Raw genomic sequence first — 27946 nt, 5'->3', positions numbered from 1 at the left:
GTCAAAAGGTAGGGACCAGATGAAAAGCAGTCCACTGGTCCTCTAGGTTGGGGGTTGAGTGATCGTTAACAACCTATCCTTCTTTTTAAAAAAAAAAAAAGTAAGTTATTCATTCTGAAAAAGGTATTCATTCTGGAAAACAGCATGACAGTCAATGATGGTGAAGCCCTGTTCATACCCTTGTCAACATCAGATGGTGCGGGAAGAAGTCAGAATAGGTAGTATCATTTTCTCTCTCCACCATAAAATCCATGCGACTAGAGCAAAATAGCTGTTCCAAGCAGACTGGAATTCACTGAACATGGGTCAGCTCCACCTAGATAAAATGGTTACTAACCTTTCATAACTGGTGTTCTTCAAAATGTGTTGCTCATGTCCAGTCCATGATAGATGTATGTGTGCTGTGTCTACAGTTGCCAGAGATTTTCCCCTCAGTGGTATCAGTAGGACTGGCTCTAGTGTTCCCTGGAGCTGCGCACGTATGTGCTGGTATAAGAGGCACTGCCGGCTTGGCACCCTATCAGTTCCTTCTTGCCGGTAACTCTGACAGAGGGGTAGGAGACTAGGTCATGTAATGGATATGAGCAACATATCTTGAAGAACAGTTACGAAAGTTTAGAAACAATTTTTTCTTCTTTGAGTGCTTACTCCTGTCCATTCCATTCTAGGTGACTCATAAGCAGTTCTCCTGGAGGTGGGCTCAGAGTTATGTCAGACCTGACCCGGATGGGAAAAAACGGTGGTTCACTTCTCAGACACCATGAAGTCTGAGTGCTGGGAAGGGGGACTTGGTACCAGATGAAACACCCACAGGTTCCAATACTGCCACTGCATTGACCAGTGGCCTGGTGGCCATGCACCGGTTCGGGCGGGCTGGTACCGAAGTCTGGTGCGTACCAGAGTCTGGGTCCCAGTATGTCTTTGGTGGAGCGAAGGATTCCCCCTTGGATTCCGAAGAGGATTCTTTGCTCGAAGACCATGGCAGCACAGTGCCAGGGAACTGGTGACCAGCGATGGGTCGAAGATTGCTGCATCAGGACCATGCAGGGTCTTCCTCTGGATGGTGCTGAAGTGGTCAGTGCCATGACGGAGCTCACTACCCCTTGATCCCTTCTATCCCCAGGCACCTTGAAGGATCGGCAGAATTGGGAGGGACATCAGATCCTTTGCCTTCTGGAAAGCCTCCAGAGTCAAAGGGGCTCACAGGTGTGAGGTTCCACAATCGCTCCCAGGAATCTGAGACAGGTCCTGTTCTAGGCAGCGCTGCCAGAGCCAACAGTATCTCTGGGGAGGATGAGTGGCCCAGCGTGGGTCTCACTATGCTAGCCATTCCCCGCTTGTCCCTCTTTGGCACCTGAGAGCACCCTCTCTCGGTGCGCTGTTTCTTATGCTTCTTCCTTGGCACCAGGGGCTGAGAGCCATGCCCGAAAGAGCACGGTACCAGTGAAGTGCTTCGCTCGGAAGCTGAAGTGTTCAGCACCAATTTTGAATGGCTCAGCTCTGAGACTGGTCTGAGGGCTGCCTCCATGAATAAGATCTTCAGACAAATGTCTCTGTCTTTTTAAGTGTGCGGTCTGAAGCCCCTGAATATCCGGCACTTCTCTTTAACGCGAGTTTCCTTGAGGCACTTTAGACAGCTAGAGTGTGGGTCACTCACTGACATTGGCTTGCTGCAGGAGGCATATGGTTTGAAGCCTGGTGACTGGGGCATACCCAGCCCCTGGGGCGACAGGGACAATTATTCACACTACTATACACCCTAACACTAAGAACTATATACACTAACTACAATAACTAGACAATCTACTATAAAAGAGTCCAAACCACTGGAAAAGAAGCCTTGCAAGAGCAAGAAGGATTGTTCTCAGCTACAGTCATGGGCGGTAAGAAGGAACTGAGAGGGTGGGATGGACATGAGCAAGCACCCGAAGAAAAAAAACTGCTTCTTGCAGTGAAGGGTTTTTTCATCATCTTTGAGGACAAAAATAATTCACATCCAGACTAATTTAGCTGGCTCCATAAAGGCAGTCACCTACACATAAGTGGACTTCTGGATGAGCTTTGCCCAGTGCAGTATATGAATGGGATGCAATATACGGATGGGAGGGAGCTGCAGCCTACAGCCTGCAAAATAGACCCAGGCTTTTATAGTTGGTGAACACCAGTGGGAGAAGGGTGGAAGGATTGGGCCTATTATTGGTGGATATAGTGGGTCACTTTTAGGAGAGACTGACTGACTTCAAAGGAGAAATCATAAGACTCTTGCTCAAATAAAGAAAAACACTATAGTTGGAAACTGACAATCTGGCTAATTACCACACAATCCTGAACCTTTCCTTTTGAGACAGGTTAAGAGGATGGTAGAAGCCTCCACAGACATCAGCAGAGGTTGGGTCTGACCATTCAATTGCAGGATATGCCTTTTCTTTGCCAATGTGGCTCTCCATCTAGGGTTTCTTTTGGACTGTCTCATGCTCTCAGATCTCAAGTAGTCCACTTGTGTCTTTTTGCCACCAGTGACTAGCCAATATTAGGTGTAAAAATAAACAGTTTGGTTAAAGACATTATTATCTACTTTAAAATAAATTCTTAAATGCATCTGTCCTTCCTCCCCCTTTCCAGATACACACCTGCCCTGTGTAATCACCACCATCTCTCTCCCTTCAATTTCTCCTTCTATCTTTTTCTCTTCCTTTTTCTGACACTCAACTTCTCTTGCATCTTTTACACTGTCTTTTTAACTCTATTGTGCTCTAGTTCCTCTTGTTTCCTGGTTCCTCCATTTTCCAAAGGCCCCTGAGAAAAGGATTCTGCCATGGATTCCACAGAGCGGCAGAGGATTTAGGGAATTCAGAGAGGCTGCCACTTCCTGGCTCTGCTGAGAGAGGCAGGAGAGAGAAAAGAAGCTGCCAGTGCCGCCGTCTGCATACAGACAAACTAGACTGTACAAGGGAGACTAGATAGGGCAGCACTGCTATAAGGGGACGATGTCCCTTGCATGAAGTCTAGTAGAGTTAAATGTAGTTTCATGTAAAATACCCACCCTGTGGGCCCCGCCAGCTAATTTCTGTGGTTTTACAAATGCAGTTCCCGGTTTATGATAGTGTTTCTCCCTATCTCCTGTTGTTGTGAGAACAATGCACTCAAACAGGTACAACTAACTGAATAGGCAAACAATGAAACCAAGTGTACAGAATACGTTCATATACACAGTGAGAAAGAGAGAGATACAATTATTTGATCCATTAATCTTTCTCATCCAGTAATTTTAAATGGTAATTGTAATATTTTGTAGGCAAAAAAAAAAAAAAATCTCATGCAGACATGTGATTTTTAAATTGACTGCATCCCCTACCCAAAGCCTTCAGTAGTTTTCCAACTTGCTGCAGCATTACCCTGGAGCACTTTGGCATCAGAGATTAAACATTCTCCCCTCCTTGTCTGTGAGTCGGGGTGGCAGAGGTCAGTCTATGGAATTACAGTTACATGGGTAAGGGTCTCAAGCAAGAGGATGTTACTAACCCTAATGTGCTGCATAGAAAGGGGATGGATTTAAAACATAAATAAATAAATAAACCAAGCATGGCCCTAACATAAGCGTGATCACGTTGCTTATCCATTTCTTCATTAACTGTTTTTGTCGAGTTGTGATGTCAACTCTTTGGGCAGAGACAAACCCTTCATGCTGGAAGTATAAAGTACACCGCAGGGAGTTGTAAACTAAACTGTAGCAGTACACTCTAAAGCTTTAGCCTTCTCCCCCGCACACACCTTACAAAGCTGGCTCTTCCATCTCTGTCAAGTCCCTGTCCTTCGGCCATCCTCTCCACATGTGATAATGCTTCAAGGGATTCATGAAATACACCCTTTTTTGTCAGTTCCTCTTCCCAGCTGTTCACACACAGAAAAGGTGGGAGGGAAGGAAGGGAGTGAAGCAAGAAAGAAAATGTCATCGTGGAGTATATAGATTAGCTTTGGCCTAATATGAATATTAATCTAGATTTTTTTTCAACGTACAAAGCCAGCTCCAAAGAGAGCACAGTAAAATGTGTCTTGCATCTTGCACTTGTCACAGTAAAACATGAAGTACGAACCACATACCAGCATTACAACAGCACAACATTTTACACTGAAAGAATCTCAAAGTGATTTACAACTGTCTACCACCACTGAAAAGAAACCACTGCTGCGATGAAATGAGCAGCCAGACAATGGTGCACAGCACACCACAGAAGATAGAAGAGGTTTTTGAGTGGGTGAGGATGAGTTTTTACCAGCAACGCTATTGTCAGACTCTTCTTTTTTCTGAAAGTACCATAGGATCTTTAAAGTCAGACATGCAGCAAATGGCATGGAAGTAAATGTATCTATCTTCAAAGAATGAAAAATGCAGTGAACTGGGCCAGTATTCAGACTTACAGTTCCAGGGCATCTAGGTGTTTCAAGTATTATGTCTAAAACCCCTAAGGCTGGGATTTTTTTTTAAAACGTAATGGAGTTAGGCACCCAATTCCCAGGCATCTTCAATAGGAACTGGGCATCTCACTCCCCTTTGGGCCTTTTTAAAATTCCAGCCTACACGATTCTCTTCACACTACTCCATTTCCAAAAAAACAAGCTAAAAGGGTAATATTTCCACATTTGAGGGGAAATATCTTCATGTCACATTCTACCAAGCACTCCTCTTCTTTCCAGGTGGAACCTTTGCAGGAAATTTCATAAAAGCAGCACTGATGTGAAAATAAAGAAGACTTCTTGAGTCCGGTGGAGCCTGTACATCTTTCCTTTGTGAGTGAGGAACTGGCATGCTCAGAGGTGAGCCTGGGGTCCATGGTGTTCTGAGGAAAGGCAAAGATCTCCCAGATTAGACAAGGACTTGGAAAACTTATCAGATACCTGCTAGAAAGGGACTAAATATATTAACTGGAAGTATGTATAACTAATATAATTAACAAAGGCAAAGAAAAGAACAGCACAACAGCAGTGCCCTGGTTAAAAAAGGCCAGCCTGTCAAACCCGTACCTCCAACTGCCAAGTGTGATGGTTTGAACATGAATCTAGGTGAACTTATGAATTCTAGTTTGATTTTATTAACTCTCTGCATATTTATACTTTTAATGATGGGAGGCTGTCGAATCCCCATCATTTGAAGGTTTTTAAGCACAAGTTGGTGTGACATTATCCAAGGTACGACCTCTGAAAAGCTGTTTCCAGTTAATTCTCTAGCCTGGGTTGCCTTTTACACTGCTTTGCTGTCAGAACATCCACTCCTGGCCTGTTCACACAGCCGTTAGCATGAAAAATCGCTCCCAGCTATGTTACATGAATGTTCTGCAGGCCATCCATTCATTACATACAGGGCAGCACTAGCAGGTTCTCTAGCCCCTGACTTTGTCCCAGAAATGTGTCGCTTATACTGGTCAGTACCCTGCTGAAGAATACAAGCTCATAGAAAGTCTGTCATTTATCAAAGGAAAATGATATGCACCAACTTTGTTAACCCAAATGGAGTTTCTCCACACACTTAAAACTTATCTTATTGTTTTATCGTAACCAGTGTGTTTGGTTAATTAACCACAGAAAGATAGATTTTAAGTGATTACAAGTAATGACGCATAGAAGTCAGGATTGAATACAAAAAGAAATAAAAAGATAAAATGCAAGCTAATGGCTAACTTGACAGAATTCAAAGCAAAGGTTTTCCATGCTATATGCTGCAGTAAATTTTACAGGCAGGGTCTCCTATCAACCTGGGACCCCTCCCCCTTAATTCAGTATCCTTCAGATATTCATTGATCTCATGAGCAGAGAAATGGGAGGAAAAGTGAAGTCAAGTGCTTTCGCCCTGTCTTTATAATGCAATTTCTTGTGCTAGAACATCCTTGCTGAGTCATAGTGACATAGTCCATTGTCGACCTGAGGTTTGAACCATCCCTGTGATGAAATGTAAATTTCTTGTTTACACCTTCCCATTGCCAGAGAATGGTTGCATGAGTAGGTGGTAGCTATTCAACACCTGGCTGGGGTGCCCGTGTGTGTCTCTGAAAAACTGGTTTGTGCTAGCTTTTCTTAACCTTGGAGCATGTCATAATAATGGTATACAGTAGAATTTTGTAACTTTACATACAATGTTGATATACATATTTTACTGGGACAATAATGTTCAGCAGATTATGTTGTTTTGAATGATACCCCTCAAGGCATACTTTGTACAAAATTTACCATAGTCTTGTAAAAGTGGTGAACATAACAGTATAGACTATCACAGTTGGACAAACACCTATCAGGTATGATGTAGGTTCACTTGATTCTTCCTCAGTGTTGGGGGATGGACTAGATGACCTCCTGACGTTCATTCCAGCCCTACATTTCTATGACTCTATATCTTTCACTGTATCCTTGCATCAGCTCTCTTGTGTTAAGGGGAAGGAGTCTGGTACCTGATCATTGTCCCTGAATGGAGAGACATTAAGGACCAGCAGCTATTGGATGACCTTGCCACAGCAGGACAATGGAAACTATCAGCCAAAGACTATTTATTGACTTCTTAATGACTTTCATCCACTGCAACAAAGCTGAATGCCAGAAGCCACATCCTACAAAGGGTTAGAGAATGGAAAAAACCCAGGGGAAGGACAGAAAGAGACAAGGTATTAAACTCTGCTTTTAAAGAGGATACACTGTTTACAGTGAAGAGAGACCAGAACCAGAAGAGAAGACTGATCAGCAGGATGGCAGATGTAGGTCCTGGACTCCTGCCCAAAAGGTTCCCAGGAAGCATGAGGAAACTGAGGCAGGGTGTTTCAGGCAGATTATTTCCCACAGATCTGTACATCTCTTGTGCTCTTTTCCCACAGTTCTCTCTCTCATTTTCTATATTTTAAAGAAAGTGTGTTTAAAAGTGCGTTTGCAAAGCCTCTGTGTTATTTGCTTTACCCTTGGGGAGTTTGTGATAGTTATAGTAACAATTATCCGAAGTACTCACAAAGGCCTAAATTACTGGGAGACTTGGGAGAGAAGGGGTCACCAGTGGTCTTGGTGTGTAGGGCCAGGGTTGGCCCACAAGATTTTGGCACCTGAGGCGGGGAGCTCAAATGACGCCCCCATGCCTCCTCGCTTCGGCCAAAACTTTGAAAGGTCTCAATTCTGCCTTCTTCCTGTTCTACTCCTCTCATGGTACTGCTCTGCTACCTACCCCAATAAAAGAGAACAAACAACTTCAATTGCCTTGTTCAAAAATTTTAAGTAACACTTAACTTTCAAATGCCTAAACAGCAAATGTAACTTTTCTTGACTGCATAGTAAACACTGGCATTTTTATCTGTTTGAATAATTAAAGTGGTGTTTTCTGTGCCTTATTGGTTGCAAAGATTTGAACTGCTTCCTGAAGGTCCACAGTCTGGGCCAGCTCATGCTCTATTGAGATAGTTGCAAGGCCAACCAGCCTCTCCTGTGTCATTGTGGAGCGTAGTTTGTTTTTATTAACTTCAGCTTGGAGAAGCTGCGTTCTCCACTGGCAACTGTTACAGGAAGTGTTAGAAGTACGTGCAGAGCAACAAAAGCATTTGGAAAGAGGGTGGTCATCTTATTTGTGCACATATATTCCAGAACAGCCTTTGGAGTTGATCCTGCTGAAATGTATCTTGAAAGGGCTTTCAGTTCATCACCTATATCACTCGCATCAATATCGCGCATGTCATCATGTGTCAATACTGTCTCTAGTGCCCTGCCTTGCTGGTGTACGTCTTCTTCAGGTATAGTGAGGAGTTTTGGAATATCATACAACATCCCAAATATACTGCTGTGTTCCCTGAGCTGCATGAAACGTTCTTCAACTGACTGCATTGCACAATCAAGCACCTGGTTAAAGAATTCAACTTTGAATTGTTCTTTCGGAATCTCTTACAGGATTATCCCATGCCTCATAATCAAAATGTCATCATCTTTGGTGATTCTTGCTTTCTGGAATGGGTGGGGAAATAGCTTCAGTGTGAAGTTCCTCTGCCGACTTCTGTGCACGCTTCAGAACGTTTTGAAATCCCTCATCTGACCGGTAAGACTGTAGGTATGACTTTGCTTTGCCCAGTTGTTCCATTGCTCCAGATATATCAAGGTCAACACCCTGGAGTCTCTTGCTTACAACATTTATTTCAAACATTAAGTCATGCCACAACACTAAGCCACACAGAAATTTGAAGTTATGTTTCTGGTGATTCCATTTCTCTCTGCCACTGTTCTCCCACAAACAGTTCCTGTCATAGCATTATCCTCCATAATGGCAACTATGGCATCATCTATCTTCCCAATTTGGTGTTTGATAGGCTCCACTTGACTCCACTCAGTGGTTTCAGTGTCAAGAGGATGTTCCCAGATGTTGCTTCAAAATTTGCCATTGATGAGTTCATGCAGAGAAAAATACATAGATGCTTTGAATTACATTAAAGAATTCAGCAGCCTCACTAGAAGCTGATGCTGCATCACTGACCACCAAGTTCAATGAATGAGAACTGCATGGGACAAAAAAAGCTCGAGGGTTTAATTCGCAAATCCATGTCTGCAGTCCTCTGTTCTTTCCTCTCATGTTGGCACCATTATCGTAGCCCTGACCTCTCATGTCAACTATCACAATTCCTGTATCTTCCAGCTTTTTAAGAAGCACATTTGTCATACCGGCTCCTGTAGTATCATCAATGTTAATAAAGTCTAGAAAATGCTCTCTGACAGTCACCATTGCAGGGACATTTTCACTAGGTTCTGTTGTTGTTACAAAACGCACCATTAAAGTCATTTGTTCCATATGGCTGATGTAAGGTGTGCAGTCCAAATAACAGAGTAAAACTTGCTGACCTCAGCTCTGCCACAATCTTCTGTTTAACTTTTGTTGCCAGTAACTGTATGATCTCATTTTCAATTGTTTCTCCAAGGTAGTGGTGTGTGTACATTTCTTGGGTGGTGACTCTTCTTAGATGCTCCTGGAGTACTGCATCAAACTCAGCCATCAGTGCCACAATTTTAAGCAAATTTCCATTGTTTGGCGCACACAGTTGATCTGAAGTGCCATGCAGTGCTAGGTTTTGGGTAGCAAGCATTCTCACAAAGGCAATGAGCCTTTTAAGAACATTTTGCCAGTCAAGTGACTTTGATGCAATCTTCTCTTGATGCTGATCATCTATGGTGGCCTTTAACCTGAGGCTCATCTCAAGCTCTTTCCACGTAAGGAATGTTCTCTGGTGATTTGCTGCCTTCTCATGGCATGCCAGATTTCTAGCCAGGTTTTTCCAGTCTTTTGTTCCTGTAGAACCCAATGTGGCTGGAACATTAGACTGGAAGAGTTTGCAACAAAAACAGTATACAGCATTCTGGGTTTTTTAGTACATAAGCCATGGCCTCTCCACTTTGTCACCATTGGGGATTTCACGCCACTAATGTGTTGGATGGAAACTTCCATTTTCATTGTCTTTGGGGAACATGAAGTTTTTCACTTGCTGTGGTCCATGCAGTACAAGGAAGTCCCTCAGGCTACTGCTCAAGTGGGTCCACAGTCCTGGATCATCTAGACTTAAGGAACTAAACTCAGCAGCAGCTGTTTCTTGCGCCTCCACCACACTCTTCTCTGATCTACACTTTTCTTCAGGAATGTGCAGGGTTACATCCATTTGAGATGGAGATACGGATGCTGCAGTAGCTGCCAGGTCACCTGCACTCTGACTAACTGGAAGATCAGGCATCTCCTCACCACTCACATCCTCACTGGGGCTGGAAGGCTTACCGTGAACATGTGTGTCTATGTATCTCAGGAGAGCTCCTTCCTGCTTAGATAGAAAAGCTTCCTTTGCTTTCTTTCTTTTTCTGAATGCTGCCCCAGAGGGGTGTTTTCTTCTTTCACTCATGACTGCTGTTCTGTACCAGCTATAGTGGCTCTCAACACTCAATTGAAGGGGACAAATAAGCAGGCTGGTGGCAGGGCCTGAGTGAGGGAAGATATCAGCATCTTAAGGGCCTAACTGGCTCCTACTACTTCAGTTGACTGCCTGTTCTCCTCAAGTGGGTTCAGGGAAGCAGCAGGAATCAGGAAGCTCCCTGAGAAGCTGGGAACACAGGGGAACAGCTCCCTGCCCCAGCTTACCTCCACTCTGCCTCCTCCGCTGAGCACACAGCCCAGCTCTAAGTCTCCTCCAATCAGCACCACAAGCCTGGGCGGGGAGGAGAATTAGAGCAGCAGCGGTGTGCTCAGTGGAGGAGGCGGAGCTGAGGTGAGCTGGGGCGGGCTACCCAGGCAGGGTTAGCTTCTGCGGGGGGAGGTCTCCCCAGGAAGGGTTAGCTGCCGTGGTGGGGTGGGGGGGGGGGCGGGAGAGGGGGAAAAGTCTCCCCAGGCAGGGTTAGCTGCCGTGGCGGGGGGGAGTCTCCCCAGGTGGGGTTAACTGCCATGGGGGACGGGGAGAGAGGTTAGCTGTTGCGGTGGGGGGGGGGGGGTTAACTGGGTGGGGGGTGCAAGGTGGAAGTTTCGCCTAGGGCACGAAACTTCCTTGCACCGGCCCTGGTCCCTGGTAATGTACCCTTCCTCTTGGCTCCATTTTTTGGTCTTCCTCCTGATTCCAAAAGCAGCAACAATGAGAAATTGGCGTGACTCAACAACTGCACTGGAGTTCACCAGGAACTGAAAAGCACCAATAAAATTGGCAAGATTCTTGCTGACCTCACTCTGTGGCTGCTTTGGAGGAAGCTGTAAGTGGCAGCAAATGCACTAGAGTTGTCTGCAGACTTAAGCTTAAATTCTGCAGAAATGTCTGGCTTTATAATTTACTATACTAACAGCTAAAGGCCCCAATTAAGACAGACCCAATTGCTAGGCAGTGCACATACACATAAGATGCAATCCCTGCCCTGAAGAGCTTACAGTCAAACTAGAAAAAAGAGAGAAGAGATAGAAGGGCAAACAAACAGACTTGCCCAAGGTCACTGACTAATCAGTTCTCCTAAGTCTCACTTCAATGCTCTAGGCACTCAACCACGCTACCTCTTCTGGACAGCGAATTTGGATATCACTATAAAGCTGATTTGTCCATCTGAAGTGTTGTTCCTGTCCTCTAGGATGTAAAATACAGAGTAGTTTGTGGTTTTAGATGCAAACAGCCATGTCTTGAAGCGTCTGGACTTAAATCTTTGAATCACATCCCTCCTCATTTAGTTAGATAATAAATTGTTATTGCAGGAGCAGACAGCTCGAGGTTTTTCTAGTTTAACACTGAGGAACAGAACCATAGTTCTATGCACCAATCTGGTATTAAAGGAGTTAATTCCACTGCAAGCAGGGGGTATATTAACATCATTTAGGCCACTTCAGGTCTTTTCCTCAATCTGTCACCTAGTACTCTTCATGAAATCAGATTGAATATTTTCAAACTTACCAATGTGCTTAACAAAGACCAGGTGGCAAGAATTAGGACACAAAGAATGATATATTCAGAGATTTAATATATTCCCCAGATAAACTGGGCACTAGTTAACTTTCCAGTGTGGATGTGAATCTTTCCTACATGGAAGAAATGCGGACACTTCTAGTGAGAAAAGAAAAATATTCCCAGGAGAAGTATTTCCCAGATGCCAGTCCCATCATCAAGCTGTGTTAGCTTCATCAGAGGCATTATTTTAACAACTGGTTTCTTAGATAAAATCCCTAAAGGGATTTCAGGTAAAAAGGACAAAACTATCTTACAGTTGGACTCTTGTTTTCACCATAATAAAGATTATGGTGCAGTTCCTAGGAGATAAGCACAGCCCCAAATGGGAAATCTAATACAGTGTTTTCACACCACTAAAAGATTTCTCCATATAGAATCTTATCTGAAACGTATTGCCTTTGGAAACTAAAATCCAGTGCATATATCCAATCTCCCTCCTGACAGAATTATCCAGACATCCTTACTTCAGCCATGGCTGTTCTAAACACCAACAATTCAATACATAAAATTACAAGACAAGCTCTAGTTCCGTGGCCTAGGAAATAAGGTAACTTTTTTTTTTTTAATGATCCAAGTTTTGGATACAAATATAGTGGAACCTGCTCATAAGGAATCCTGTTAAAATGAAAATGAATAGAAGTTTCACATTGTTCAACAAGGCAACATACACATTTCAATTCCAGTTAGCATGAACATATACAGTGCAGTGAACCTTTGGGGAAAAAATTACTGTAAATGTTTAAGGGTTCATTCCATAAACATCAGTTTGGCTAAGGGTGAAACACACTTTCCCTAACCAAAAGGTTAGTCAAGGCCCAGACTCACAGACCCACTCTCCCTTGAGTTCTAGGGTTCTGTTAGACATTTATCAGTAGCTGACCACTGGTTGTCTCAATTTATTCCTAGACAGTTACTTAGGAAGACATCATGCCTGAAAGACACTAGAGAAATAATCCGCCTCAACAACAGGAAACTAGATTCCTTTGAGCTGAACTGTGGAGTAAATTCTGCTATATAAGTGACCAAACCTCCTCTTTAATTCACCTGAGTTGCAAGTCTAGGGGAAGAAATCCACACACTTAAGAGAAACATCCATTAGGCTCACTCAGAGAGAGATATTCAAACCACTTTATCACTCCCTCTTTAGTAACATGGGAGTGAAGTCCCCTTTATGAGCCGAAACAAGTTGATGGAAAAACTTAATCTTTATTGATATGAAAAACAAACCAATGAAACAGGAATTCACTTTGTTCTGACTTCTAAAAGAGTGATTTTGAGGTGGTCGGAATACAACGAACATCCTGAGGAAAGCAGTCTACATTTGTAATGTCCCTAACTTGTGGGCGCTAGGGAGGTTAACATCACTGCACACTGGAGCTATGAAACAAGAAGTAAGCCGCTCATTTCGAATTCCCATAGTAATCTCAATTTAGGAGGACGGAACAGAGAAGAGAAAGGAAAAAAATCGACTAAACTCTTGCCATTAAAAAACAAACAAACAACTTCTATACATGTGACAAAGGATAGGACTTCAGTAAAAGTTGCACTTAAAAATGTTTCAATAAAATCATCAAATCTCTTTCAGACAAATGATGGAACTATATATAGATCAGTTTAAAATGTTGCAGCTGGACATATGTATTCCCCTGATAAATTTTCTCTTCCATGACTAGCAGATTCACACTAATCAACATTTTCTTCAAAGTAACCTATGCAAGAACCATTGTGTGAAATAAGGATATTGTGAATCCTGTTTATCTTGCGACATCTAATAATGCTCCAGAAATTTTGCATACTCAACCTTCTGAATGATATGTAGCTAGTTTAAATGAAAGTAAATTGAGAAATACTATGTGAAATATTCTAGAGAAACCATGATACTCAGGTGCATTATTTGTGAAAACCAGAACAATGCAAGCCTATGGTTCAGCCTCACTGTTCACCCATATGCTTTGTAGTGAGGAAAAAAGGAGCTAATCTCCCCACTTGCTAGCATTATGGTGACCAGATCACAAATGTGAAAAATCGGGTCGGGGGTGGGGGGCAATAGGAGCCTATATAAGAAAAAGACCCAAAAATCGGGACTGTCCTTATAAAATCAGGACATCTGGTCACCCTAGCTAGCATTCAGATTTCATAGCTCTCTCCCCTCTCCTACTCCATATTACACTCAACCCCCCAAAAACACGGATCTGCACAGGGCTGCATATTGTCTTCTGGGCACTGGCCATTTTATCAGAGAACAAATGAAAGTGGAAGTGGAAGATGGGACTGGGGGACATTTTCAGTTAGGTAAGTTTATTGTCTGAAATTGTACACAGCCTCTTGTAGAAGGAAAATACACAAGACTGACAGCTGTGCCACAGAAACCAATTAAAATCAATACAACACAGCTACTGAGCTGAGAGCTGAAGCGCAACTCAAAGTAAAGGTTTCAACATTAAATTATTGACTGGAAATACCTCTGGTAAAATGTTGTAATTGAATTGAAAACACTATACTGGTCTTTCTTGTGAAACAAAACTTAATGAAAGTGAAATGAAATAGCGAAGGAATTTCTCAGCGGATCTTTGAAAGGAGTGCCAAAAAAAATCTGGTAATAAAGTCTAGAGATAATTTCCTTGTAAGAATAATTAGATGGTGATTTGCAGATGGTGATTTGCATAAAATAAGTTATAAAATTGGAATTTTCATTATCAATATTAAAATACCTTGCTGAGTAGTAAACTGCACCTTGTTTACACATCTATATTAAAGTATGTATTCTACACACATATACAGTATCTATCTATCTATAGATATATACACACACACCCCAAAATTTTGATGCACTGAGCAACAGATGCTGTTCATCTCTCGCTCGCTAATAACCAGTGTTGTCAATAAAGTTTGGCTTCTACAAGCTGAAGACATTATCATTACTCAGAATGATCTGGAAGCAATCCTAAAGTCATGACAAAGTAAATTGTGTTTCACCGTATTTTTTTTCCTCTGGCTGTGAGAACACATAGATCAATACTCTTCAGCATGAGAATTCCACAGTGAAATTTTCATTTGTTACAAACAGCAACAAAAAGGCCCTAAGCAAGCCCTGTCACTTTCGGTTTAGGAGGAAATGCACTAATAAACTCTTACCCCTGGGTCATCTTTGACAATGGGCAATACTATGCCAGCTCTTATTAAAGGTAATTCATATCAGTGGCCCAAAAATTTCCTTTAAAATTACCGTCTTTTGTATCCATGTAGCAGGATGTCAGCTTTAAAGTGCCACTGAGATATAGGACCTGTCATTATGGTTAATTTTCAGCACAGTTTTAACACCAGGGTAGCTGACCCCAAGGGTATGTTTTTGGCTAACAAGATTTATTTGGTGGTTATCCAGACAAACAAGAAAATATATTATAGTATATTGTTTTTCAAATATAACAGTGAGCAACAAATCCTAGCCACTCATTTTTTATTCTGATGTCCAATAGACCAATGCATTGGTAGAAAAACTGTTAGAGCAATTAAAGAAATTTAACTAAAATAGAATAAAATAGCTAACATTCTTCAGCTTCTAACTCTAGAATGTGCAATATATACTTTTAAAAAAAATTAACTTTTAAAATAATAGAATCTATATATATAAAATATCTGTACTGACTAGATTGCTACTTGCCATCAAGCTAAGATTAGGTCATAAAGCTGAGTTTTACTCTGGACTTCAATATTTTAACTTGAATTTTCCAAAACTTTTTAAAAACTATTTTACTTTACTATTTTCTTGCACTGGAAAGAACTAAAAAACATCAGTCATTTCTAGGGCAAATGTCTGAATGTTTTAGTTTCTGAGTTATATCAAAAATTAGTTTTCATGTTGCAACAGGACTAATTTTATCACAATAAAAAGGAAATTATATAGTGATCCACTAGAAGAAACAATATAGCTAATTACTGCACAAAACAGCAGGTAACATTACCAAAGCCGATGGCTGTTCAGCAAGGAAGTGGCAGGGCCCAATTAATGATGGTTTTTGTAATAATAATATTTTGCACTTGTCAATCACCTTTCACTTGGGAGTCTCAAAGCACATTACAAAAATATTAATTAAGCCTCACTGCAAATGTGTGAGTAGGTAATTGAACAGTTGAGTAAAGATAGCCACAAAGAGGTTAAAAGACTTGCCCCAGACCACATAGCAAGTGAATTGCAAAGCTGGGAACTGAACTGAGTAGTTTTGAATCTCAGTCCTGTGTTCTCACGACTAGACCAAGTGCCTCCTTATCCCTCACCACCCCAAATCTCAAACTCTAAGACACTGCCAGACTTCCTAAGCGCAAGTAAACCAACAAGGTCACCTGAAGTCAGGAAACAGGGTCAGAAAAGGCCAACTGAAACAGAACAATTTCACACCCTTCTTTCTGAGCCATCAAGCTTAATTAAAACATAACCCTCCCACTCCCCAAGCATAAGTCATGGTTGCATTGCAGCAGGCTGCCATGCTTCTGAGTGGACTGAAATTCATTTAAAGTATTCTGAGATGAGGGTTGAGCAAATACACCATTGCTTCTCCCCTACCCCACAAACAGGCTGAGAGCAAAATCTCCATAAAAGCACCTAGCGCTCAGACAGGTGAACAATTGAGGAAATTTTTATATACCTGCGTCTCTCCGGCCACAGAGAAATCTACTATTTTCTGTACCACTAGGCTGCCTAAGGCAAAAACATGAAGAAGTAAAACTTAACTTATTAAAGTAGATACTTTCATATCTGTAAAATTATTTGTTAAACGTTTATCAGTATTCACCTCAACCAGTATTAACTAGAAGACAGTGGAAAGGAATATGGTATTTTACAAGCACTGCATTATTAGGACTTTTTATAGAATCCCATTCTATGGAAAGCACATGTCAGAAACGAGGCTGACAAAACTTTACAGCCACATTCCTTAGTTTTATTTTCTGAGGATTTCTGTAATTTTATTGTGGCTAAATAAAAATGTAAATATGATGCACAGGTGTTCAGAGTATTTAATTTCATAAAATGAAAACATTTGCAACTTTACCTCTCACAATAAGCTGAGCAAAATTGGACACTCCAGAGCCTCTCTCTGACTGAGTTACACAGCGATATAAATCCTGATCGTTTTTTGTCACCTCTTGCAACTTGAAGGTAGCAGCAAATCTTCTGTGATTGATATTTTTAGTTTGGGCGACTGGAATATCTTCTCCATTCCGTCGCTATAAATAAGAGAAAACAGTGCAAAGGTATCTTATAAGAGTGTTTTTCCTCTTGACAAAGACATAAAAATACCAACAAATATATTTAAAACATCCAAACACAATCTCGCCATGCTGAGTTTTCCATGATGGGAGGGTCTAGCAAAGAGTTTCCTCTCTAGAGTTGGGAAGCGTTCAGAGTCTGCCACCCCTCCCAGGGTATATCTACACTACAGTTAAAATCCATGGTTGGCCTGTGCCAGCTCATGCAGGCTCGCAGGGTTTGGACTAAGGATGCCTGAGCTCTGGGACCCTCCCACCTTGCACAGTCCTAGAGCCTGGTCTCCAGCCGAAGTCCAAACATCTACATTGCAATTAAACAGTCCCTTAGCCCAAGCCAAAGTCAGCTGGAACAGGTTTTTAATTGCAATGTAGACATACCCCAAGAGGCCAAGTACGTCACATCCATCTTGCATTGTTCAATAATGGGAACTATTCACAGGAGATCCTAGCTTTCCAAGTAGCAGCATCACATTGTGAGAGTTGCATCACTGGGACAGCTAAAAGTTAAAATCAATTTATCAGTTCATTGTAAACAAAAGTTCTACATAAAACTTGTGCACAGAGTTGCTGGATTTTCAACAGTTTTCTGGATACTGGTTTTGCCCTTTTATGCTAGTTCTTATGCACCAGGCACCCACTTCCTGAAATTGCACTGCCTGATATCAATCACCCTCCAACTAGAGCTGGTTGGAAAAAAAAGCTGTAAAAAAATGGAAAACAGGAATTTTTCATAATATGTTTACTGATTTTTGAATTTTTGAAAAAATGTCAAAACTTCAACACCATTTCTGAATATCAAAAAAAATTCAAATCAGTTCCATGGGTGACAAAAAAACTGCAAAATTTTCAAGGGAATGTTTGTGTTCCATCTTCTCACCCCCAATGAAAATTAAACTTTAAATTTCATTGAAATCTCAAAAGTTCAAAAAAATTGAACTAGCTCTAGCTCCAGCAGAGATGTTACCATCTCTTTCCCATAGACAGCATCCCCCTCCTAGTACAAGTGGATGCAGCTGTTTCTGAAACTGGGAGCATCGTTTCTCATTCATCAACAGAGGCAATTATCTGTCCTCCAGCAGCATTGCCTACTCCTATCAAATCCCCACCTCAGGTAGAAATGTACAACTTCCCAATCAATAAGAAATACCACCCAAAACTTAAACTCAGAATTTCTGAGCACGAAGCAATATTGCTGGGCCATAAAGGCAGCAAATTGGAATTTAATAAATTTAAAGCCTCTGGCCAAAAAAAAAAAAGGGGGGGGGCGGGGAGATGAGTCAAAGCTGCATATGTATGTTTTCTGGGCTACTGGCATGTACTAGATCATTTCATTTTACATCTAACATTTATGCTCTTAGTACGGGGTTAGGTTCTCTATAAAGAGCTGCCCTCTCCTAATGAAAAAACATAGTGCTGTAAATTAGCCAACTGTTAGTTCTGCCTCAGACTCACTGTAAAACTATTCATTTTTAACCATTAACACATTGAAACATGAATCTTAGTTTTTTCTGCCTTATAGCAGTCAAAATGCACCATTTCCCACACCCCATTACAACCTTGTCTGAAAGCTACCATTTATATGCTCCTGACAGATTTCCACTCCCCTCAATCCAAAAAAATTCCAGTGTGAAGAACATTCCATCATCTTTATCAACAGCAATTTTATTGGACTGACTCTCCCTTATTTCATGATAAAAGTTTATATTGAGAAGACCAATTTAATTTCCTTTTCTGCTGTTATGTCAGAGACAGCATTGAGTCAACTGTGAAACCTCCAACTACCCCCACAGGCATGGCTCAGATTGCAGAAGAAACTTAGGAAATAGTGCCGAATGAAACAGAAAAAAATGCATCTCCAGCAGAAGAGAAAACTCTGATCTGAAATACTACAAAAATATACTCAGATACCTTCTCTTTTTAAAGCCACCATCTCTTACATTAACACAACTCTCAAATATCCCTTTCTTATATGATAGTCATCTGAAATTGTATCATGTGGCAAGAGCATAGCACTGGGTGTCAGGAGAGCTGGATTCTATTGCCAATTCTGTGGCTGACTCACTAGATGACCTTTGGTACATCATAGGTTCTTTGTGACTCAGTTTTCCCATCTGTAAAATGTGGAGAATACCTACCTCACAAAGGTGAAGTTAGGCTTAGTTTGCTAATGTTTTCAAAGAGACCTGCAGATGGAAGGCACCATTGAAATGCAAACTATCAACAGTATTAATAAAGCTTACAATACCGAACAGCTATTACACACTTAAAGTCTACTCAAGCTACAGTAAAAGCACCATGCAGGGCCGGCTCCAGGGTTTTTGCCGCCCGAAGCGGCGGGTGGGTGAGAGGGGAAGCCGTGATCATGATCGGCGGCAGCTCCACCGTGCTGCTTTCTTCTTCGGCAGCAAGTCCTTCCCTCCAAGAGGGACCAGTCGCCAAATTGCCGCTGAAGAGCCTGACGTGCCGTCCCTTCCCCTTGGCCGCCCCAAGCACCTGCTTGCTGAGCTGGTGCCTGGAGCCGACCCTGGCACTATGCAATACGTATCTCTTTCCTCCTCGTAGCTAGCTCGTTACATTTGACAGCAAGATTCTCTAGCTGTTTATTTCCTCAATTTAAATCACAGACTTAAAATGAACATCTTGATAGTCTACACAATGATAAATTATTTTTAAGTCGTCAGATCCAAGCTTTATATTAACTAAAATAAATAAATTACACTGCAGTTTCCTTCCTTTCTACTTGTCGAAGCTTCCTTACAATCTATGTTCTGATCATCAGCCCAGGGAGAAGGAAGGTGAAGGAAAATCATGTTCTTTCCCAGCACGTACACACTTGTCAGCCATTTGTTAAGAAACACTAAAGATGACAAAAGTGTAGATTATGTTGACTAAAAGACTGAAATTTTGAAATACGGTATTACAGAAGACTGCAAGGCAACTCAGCTAATTCAATGAGTCTATTCCTGCAAAGTGTTGGATGGCAGTAGAAGAGGAAAAATAAAAGGATTTAACATTTGTTGTTAAAATATGCTTTTAAAAAGTGTTCTTTACCTTTCCCCGAATGTTATTTATTTCTCCAGCAGAGGGATTTTACTGCAGAATACAACTGATTAATCCCCTTTTTTTAAAAAAAAACCCTAAATATAGGTTTCTGAAAAATGCAATGCATTTTTTGCTTCAAAAGTAGAATTTCCTTACATTAAAGCACTTCCTTCATTTTGACTCCAATATTTTTAAATTCTAATGCTCCAAACTCATTCTCCTTGACAGTGAAGAACTTTACATAGCCTGTACTGTAAAACAAATTAGTCTCCAAATGTTACAACTCCCTTATTAAAGCTGTTCTGCATGTTCAATGCTAGAAAAACACAATTAACTGGGCTCCTAATTTTAAATTGAATAATGAAGCACTTTAAAACAGTTATGGAATTGCCTCACTATCAATACGCAGAAATTTACTTAGCTTAACAATTTTATTTACTGTTCACAACAAAATCTAGAATTGTCTTTGCTGACTGCATTAATGAGTTATCGCTCCCTTATCTTCCAGGATTTAGAATGTTTCGAGAATGGCTGGTGTCTGTCTCCTTTATACAGTTCCTTTAGGCCTTCACTGTGTTTTAGATCTCTAAAACAGGATCCCCATAACAGTATTAAAGTCAAATTACCCAACTCAAAATGTGCCCGTTTAAATTATCCTTGAAAGTGTTCCCCTGAGCTTTAAGCACAGGCAACCTAAAAACTACAGGCTCCTGTTGTATGCACAGTGCCATGGACTATACAGCCCTTGACAGACCCTCCATGACTGATTTTTTTTTTTGTTAAGTATACTAATACTTTTTACTAACAATCATTTATTATTGTTTGTATTGCAGGAGCACACAGGACCAAGACCACATTGTACTGGGCACTGAACACGCAAACAACAAGAAGACAGTCCCTGCCCTACAACTTTCAATCTAAGTGTAACCCCCAAGCAGATTATCTAGAGTCCTGGAGCTCTGTCTGCTGGCAGCTCAGGGAGGAGGAGCCAAGGCAAACTCAGAGTCTGCCCAGCAACCAATAGGGAGTGGAGATGCCCCTCCCAGGGAGTTGAGGAGAGGGAGAAGCCATTTTGAGGGGAGGCTGGAGCCAGCCAGGGCAAAGGCCAAACAGGCTGTGAGGGGAGCTGGTGAGTCCCAGGCCTGCATGCAGGGTTCCCCCTGAGAACTGGCCTCTAGGGACCTGACACCAGATTCCCCAGCTGGGTTTTCCTTCCTCACGGATGATTCCCAATTGTTATGTTTGCTGAGAAATTTCCCCAGCCAGGCTGGGTTCGCCTCCAGCTCCCCTGGTGAGACCAGTCCCCACATGGTCAGCGCTGCTAGTCCAGGGCAGATTCCTGCCTGAGGAGGATCCCTGCCATGGACAGCAGCCCCTGAAATCGTCCAGCATCATCCTCAACCCTGAAGATCATTTGTGGAGTTCGTGAGTGCCTTGTCTTTAGTTAGTTAGTCAGGGAATTTGTTTTGGGGACCCTCTACTCCCTGAACTGTGTCCTCAGGCCAGGGAGTGAGGGTTTGAGGATTTTATAATTTACCACTTATTACACCTGTGGAGGAATTCACCACCTCCTCCCACTTGTGGGTCTTTTGGGCTGTACTGAACCCAGTCAGCCGCACTGCTACACCTCTGCAGAGAATTGTATCGGTCATCAAGGGCCCCAGCAAAGTACGCGTACCAACAGGACACTAGTTTTGCATTTGTTACATCCAGACACGGGTATTTTAAGTGTGGGCACCGGTGACCCTAAAAATAGTGTTTCCCCTGTTATGTTGTATTTGTTGCCTGTTTAATATAATTGTTGTGTTGAATATATTTTTATGTGTTGTGTTATTTCTTGGAAGTCTCCAACTATCTGGCAAATAAGTGGGGATTCCTCTGTAGTTAGAATTTTCCGGCCAAGCTCCCCTGGTGACTCTGCCAGGAAGGAGCGAGGGGGGTGGAGGCACCGCCAACTAATTTCATAACCAAAAAAGATTCACCCTACTGGAGTGGGTGGCGGGATCCAAAAGAACCCAGACCTGTCCATCAGAATCTGTAAGTAGATTGCCAGTAAAGGAGGTAATCAGGTGGAGAGGGGCGCTATATAAGTATAAGAGAAAACAGGTGATTCTAGACCAGTGTTTCTCAAACTGGGGGTCCAGACCCAAAAGGAGATCACAAGGCTATTCTATGGGGGGGTCACAAGATCAGAGCCATAACCAGGACAAGGAGAGCAAGGCAGCCTCCCAGAGTGCAATGCCGGGGGGAGGGAGGGAAGGAGAGGAAGGGGTGGAAAAATGCCAGGAAACAAATGGTAGGGGTAGAGTCCTGAAGCAGGCATGGTATTGCCACCCTTACTTCTGTGCTGCTGCTGGTGGCAGCGCTGTCTTCAAAGCTGGGAGCTGGGTCAGCAGCCGCTACTCTCCTGCTGCCCAGCTCTGAAGGCAACGCTGCAGCAGCACAGAAGGTTGGCAATACTATAGTAATTTTCTATCACTCTTCCTGGGGGTCGGGGGTGTCACAGCCTGAATTATTTTCAAAGGAGGCCCTAGCAAAAAAAGTTTGAGAACCCCTGCTATAGACAGCCTGGGGGAGCACAAAGATACAATAAGACGATATTGGCCAGCATGATAGGCTCTGGTCCCAGTACATCCGCAGCCTAACTGTTGCCAAGTTGTTGTAGGGATCACAGCAAAAGAGTTTTAAGGAGAGTTTTGAAGGAGGACAGTGTGGTGACTTTGTTGCTGTTTATGGGTAACTCCTCCCAAGCATGAGGAGCAACATCTGAGAAAGCACGAAGGTGTTTGTTTGAAAATTTAACAAGCGGACTATGAAGGCCAGCACCACTGGCGGATCAGAGGCAGAAGTTGACATCTTTATAGCATATAAGAGATAAGGATCCTGCAGATAGACTGTGAATGGCCTTCGAAGTTTACGTTTGGTGATAGAGAAGAAGGAACCAGTGGAGGAATGCAAAGAGACAGGTGACATGGTCAAAGCAATGGGCTAGGAAAATGATCTTTGGAACAGCATTTTGAATGAATACAAGAGGGGCAAAATTGCATTTATTGAGACCAGAGAAGAGAATGTTGTAGTAAATGAGACATAAGATAATGGCAGGCTGGATGAAAGTTAGAATTACATTGGAGTTAAAAATTAAAAAGTGGAATTTGCTCAAATTTCATTGAAGGAGGATTTTGATAGGTTGAAACATTCTCTGAATGTTACTTTTCTTCAATATGAGTGCAGTAAATGCAGCTTCTCCAGTAGGTGTGCAAAGCCTATCCTCATGTATATCTATCTATATTTTTAAAGAATTTTAATCACCAGTGGACTCAACACTGCATCCAGAAAGTGATTTCCCACTTAGAAAATAAAAGTTGAAGCAAATACCCTGGCTTCACCTTACCATATATCTTGCACTGGGACATCATTAACCAGTCACAGTGTTCAAATGATTTGAAATGATCTCTTAATTGAACTGTTCTTTTTAATGTCAGAGCTCTTAAAAGGGCAAAAGGAAAAGCAGCGGTGCTCGCTGCTCATTAGAAGGTTCATGGTAGCTATATTGTTTCAATTTATGTGTCGCTCACTCTGAACAGAGCTCGAAAATTCTGCTCAATTAGGTTTCAAAAACTCAATTTAAAATTAGTGTGGATTTATGCTAATAAGGACTGGCTGCACCCTGCACTCTTCCTGATTCCTTTACTCCTCTGCTGTCCGATTTGATAACCTTGAATCACTCACTTCGGAGGGGTCAGATGTAGAAATACCACATGCTCTAAGCTAGCATTTTTCTCCTTTTTGGAAAATAATGGTGGACATAGCAAAGAACTATATGCCATAAGCAGCTGGTTAAAAAAAATGCAACTATCTTAAAGCACTTGATAACTACTCCAGAGCTGCAGGCACTTGTATCACAGTGTTCTATACATTTTGGGACCATTTCTAGATCTTGATAATTAAACCATTTTATGTGCCATATGCTTTTTCTTTGAGTCAATGGAAGCATATAATCATCCTTACCACCGCCGTGTTTAATCTGCCTTTAAGTTGGACAACAGTCTCTATCCTGCCTAAAACACAAAAATCTGTGGTGAAATACCAATTCTTCTCTTCTCTCTCTCCTGAGAAAAGTCAAACTGTGTCTGGGGACTTTTTATTGCTATTTGTCAGGGTTTTTTTTTAAATGTAATCCTGTTTATTTACAGCACAACAGGACTCAAACAGCCTGAGATAGTGTCTTTACTCTCAGTCCCAAGCCCCTTTCCAGTCAGCAATTAGCCCCAAAGCTCTTTTAGCTTTTCTCATGTCCATGTTCCCAGTGCTTCTTCTGTATCCCGGGCTTCCTTTCTGCCTTCTCTGGTGTTTTTCTGACTTCTCTCTCTCACTCCCCACCCTAACTCTAAAACCACACTCAGCAAAGCCCCTCTGCTCACAGAGTTCAAATTCCTGAGCAGCCTGACATGTGCCTTTGTTTTGGGCGGTCACATGTCCCTGTGTTTTGGTTGGAGGCTGTCACAGATCTGTCTGGGCTCCTTCTGCGGGCAATTAACCAGATATCTGTGCCATTGAATCCCCTGGAGGTTTAAACCTCCATAATCTGAACAGTGTCCAGGCACCATCCCTGTCTTGTGGTCTGTAGACATGCTTTTGGAATGCTGCCCCTCCGGAGAGCTGTGATCACGTGGCCCCAAGTGCCTAACACCCCAGCTCAGGGCTGGCTACTCAGACACTTCCTGTAGTTTTAAAAAAAACACCCTCTCCCAGAATCCCATTGAAGGTGTGAGCCTTTTGGATTCCAGTTTAACCCTCTCAGGGGGCATGTGGTAAGTACAGCATGTAAAATAAGAAGTACCAGATTACTCAGGCAGCTCTTGCACCAGCAGGTGCCCAGAAGGCAGCAGGAGTAGCGCCAGGACTTGGCCTTGGGAAACCGGCATAGCAGCAGCTCCGAGTGCTGCAGTCCATTCTGCTTCTTGTATGAGCGGAGCAGGAGCCTAATATCCCTGGCTATCCTCTGAGTCACTCTGCCAGCCGGGCAGCTAGCGGTTTAGGTCCTGCCTCTCCCCCCTGGGCAGGTGTGTACTTGGCAGCTCCAGAGAGGAGCTGAAGCCTGGTACGCCCCAAGTTCCACATCCCACCAGCAGCTGGCTCTAACTCAGCAGTGCCTTCCATCAAGTTGCCACCGCTGGCCAGTCCCTTCTTCCTGAAGCTGCTGGGCAAGAGCAGCTGCTCACTTATTGCTCTGCCATGGCCCACCTCCTGCAGCGACTAAAAGATCAAGCCACTAATAATCAGGGGATAGAGGCAGTTCCGCTTCACCACCACTGAGGGGAGGCCAGACGGGTCTGGGGGTGCAACGTCTAAAAAAAGAAAGTACCAGGAAACTGTTCCAGCTCCCAGAAAAAAACATCAGAATAGCATTGCAGAGAGTTCAACATGACTTTAGCACTGATGTTATTGTGCCTTATTTAAGTATGAAAAATACGTAGAAGGTACAGATCATGTAGAAAACAACAGACATCATGAATCCAGTGCCCCTCACTCTAGCCCTGGGAGTCCTTTGGGGACATCTGTGTTCAGGTAGGGAGGGTCCCCCAGCCTCATAAGGCTTGTGCAGCAGCTTCTGTCATCCTGAGCAGGTGAAAATGGCTGAAGAGAGTGAAGAGATCAGATCCTTAGTCAGGTGACTTCCTGGTCAGTCCCCAGAGGTGCCCTTATTGCTAGGCAACCTCTCCCCTGGAAAATACAGTACATTTCTTCTTGTTGGGAACCAGTCCATTGTCTAGGATATTTGTATTTCAATAGACCCTCCACTACACCTTGGAATTTCAGCCTAACATGGAGGTAAAGATACTACTGGGAACACAACAAGCCCTCACACTCAATATGGAGTTTTCAGTCTGTTAAAAACACATACTGAGAGTTCACAATCTCCCACAGAATTCATAAATTGTACAAACAGATTTCCAAATCATCACAAAGGCTCTTACTATTTCAGGAACCTGGTTCCGTAAAGGAACTTAGTGGATTCTTACAACTATCTTAAATGAAGTTTCAGTGAGGTTTAAGCCAACCCACAACCGTGTCATGCAACCAAACCAAAACCCTACATCCAAACAGCCCCAAATTTTGGGAAAGTTCCAATCTGGATTTGAGATGGAATGTCTCGAGGGCATGTATATGATAAATGTAGGCTACAAATTATTTTATTTTAGCTTGGCTGATATTATATAGATATCAAAGATGAAAAAAAAAACCCACAACCAACTATATACATCAAGCCCACCTATGCCAATGCATAGTTATGTCCCTTTTAGTTTGAAATCATTGATGCAATGAGTCTCCTTTCACTCCTGCTGGGAGACACTTCCATGGACCTCACCCATCAATAAGCTGTATAGAATTTAATAGGTGTGAAACCTATATATGCTATAAACCTACAAAATTTAAAAACTTATTTCCTGATAATATTTAGTAGTTATTTTATAGAATTTCATAGCAGCGATATAATTTTTCTATAAAATTCTGTAAAAAACTTTGCACTTCTTTAAACTCTATGATTTTCCCACATGGACAAGGGATATCAGGAATTTTTGTCCTGATAGTCAGTTTAAGATTTTCTTTTATTGGTTTTATACCATCATTCCTAGTCATATTAGTTTAGACAATCCAGCACAATTATACTCCTTTCTTGATGTTTACATCCTTGAAACGCAAGTAGGTAATTTCAGCCCAACCACTTCTAATCTTTATCAGCTCTCCCTAGATTCCACATAAAATACATATAAAATGATGGGGTCTAAATTAGCTGTTGCCACTCAAGAAAGAGATCTTGGAGTCATTGTGGATAGTTCTCAGAAAACATCCACTCAGTGTGCAACTGCAGTCAAAAAAGCAAATAATGTTGGGAATCATTAAAAAAGGGATAGATAAGACGACAGAAAATATCATATTGCCTCTTTATAAATCCATGGTACACCCACATCTTGAAAACTGCATGCAGATGTGGTTGCCCCATCTCAAAAAAGATATAGCGGGCTTGGAAAAGGTTCAGAAAAGGGCAACAAAAACAATTAGGGGTATGGAACTGCTGCCGCATGAGAAGAGATTACTAAGACTGGGACTTTTCAGCTTGCAAAAGAGATGTCTTATATGACAGAGGTCTATAAAATCATGACTGGTGTGGAGAAAGTAAATAAGGAAGTGTTATTTACTCCTTCTCATAAGACAAGAACTAGGGGCCACCAAATGATATTAATAGGCAGCAGGTTTAAAACAAGCAAAGGGCAGTATTTTTTCACACAACACAGTGAACCTGTGGAACTCCTTGCCAGAGGATGTTGTGAAGGCCAAGACTACAACAGGGTTCAAAAAAAGAACTAGATACATTCATGGAGGATAGGTCCCTCAATGGCTATTAGCCAGGATAGGCACAGATGGTGTCCCTAGCCTCTGTGTGCCAGAAGCAGGGAATGAGTGACAGGGGATGGATCACTTGATGATTACCTGTTCTGTTTATTCCCTCTGGGGCACCTGACATTGGCCACTGTCAGAAGACAGGATACTGGGCTGGATGGACCTTTGGTCTGGCCCTGTATGGCTGTTCTTATAATTGCCCTCCTCCACCGGGCAGCAGCCCCTATTACCTCTGAGAAGACAGGCCCTCCCCAGAAAGCAAGAAATTCTGCAGAGGTTACAGTAGCAGCAGTGAGTGGTGGGTGGCTGGAGATCACACCTCTGGAAGCATCACCTCTGTGGTAAAAAGGATTAAAGAACTTGGAAACAATACAGTCCAATACTTTCAGGTTCCTGTTCATTCTGGAAAAAGATACAACTGCAGGAGGGTGGGGGTAAGATGAAAGGAGAACATTTTGAATATCAATAACAGGGAAGGCTGGCTTGTGACAGGGGACAGGGTGGTAGCAGATGGTTTGGCGAAAATGAAATAAAAAAATCCTCAAAGGAAAAAATGCAACTAACTAGTTTTGTACTTTTAACATTTTCTGTATATGTTGCCTTTCTAGCTCTATTTTGTCTTTTCTACATAGACTGTAAAGCTCGTCAGGACAGGGAACTTTTCACCTTGTATGCTTTACAGCACTCAGGACAACGAGTACCCAATCCCACAAGGCCTTTGGGATATTGTTGTTATTATTATGCTTTAGCAAAGTTATCTACATAGAGATTTT

General features: G+C 42.2%; 1 protein-coding gene across 8 annotated transcripts in view; it reads right to left on the bottom strand.

The window, feature by feature from the left end:
* PTPRK (protein tyrosine phosphatase receptor type K) overlaps positions 1-27946 on the bottom strand; it is a 581996-nt gene that overhangs the window by 262802 nt on the left and 291248 nt on the right. For all 8 annotated transcript variants that reach the window (XM_039529032.1, XM_039529031.1, XM_039529033.1 and 5 more), the window contains one exon: positions 16511-16685. In XM_039529032.1, the coding sequence (XP_039384966.1) occupies positions 16511-16685 (175 nt within the window). The remainder of the gene's footprint in view (positions 1-16510; positions 16686-27946) is intronic.

This window comes from Mauremys reevesii, linkage group 3 (assembly GCF_016161935.1).
Source record: "Mauremys reevesii isolate NIE-2019 linkage group 3, ASM1616193v1, whole genome shotgun sequence".
NCBI lineage: Eukaryota > Metazoa > Chordata > Testudines > Geoemydidae > Mauremys > Mauremys reevesii.
This window is presented reverse-complemented; position numbering and strand designations above follow the sequence as displayed.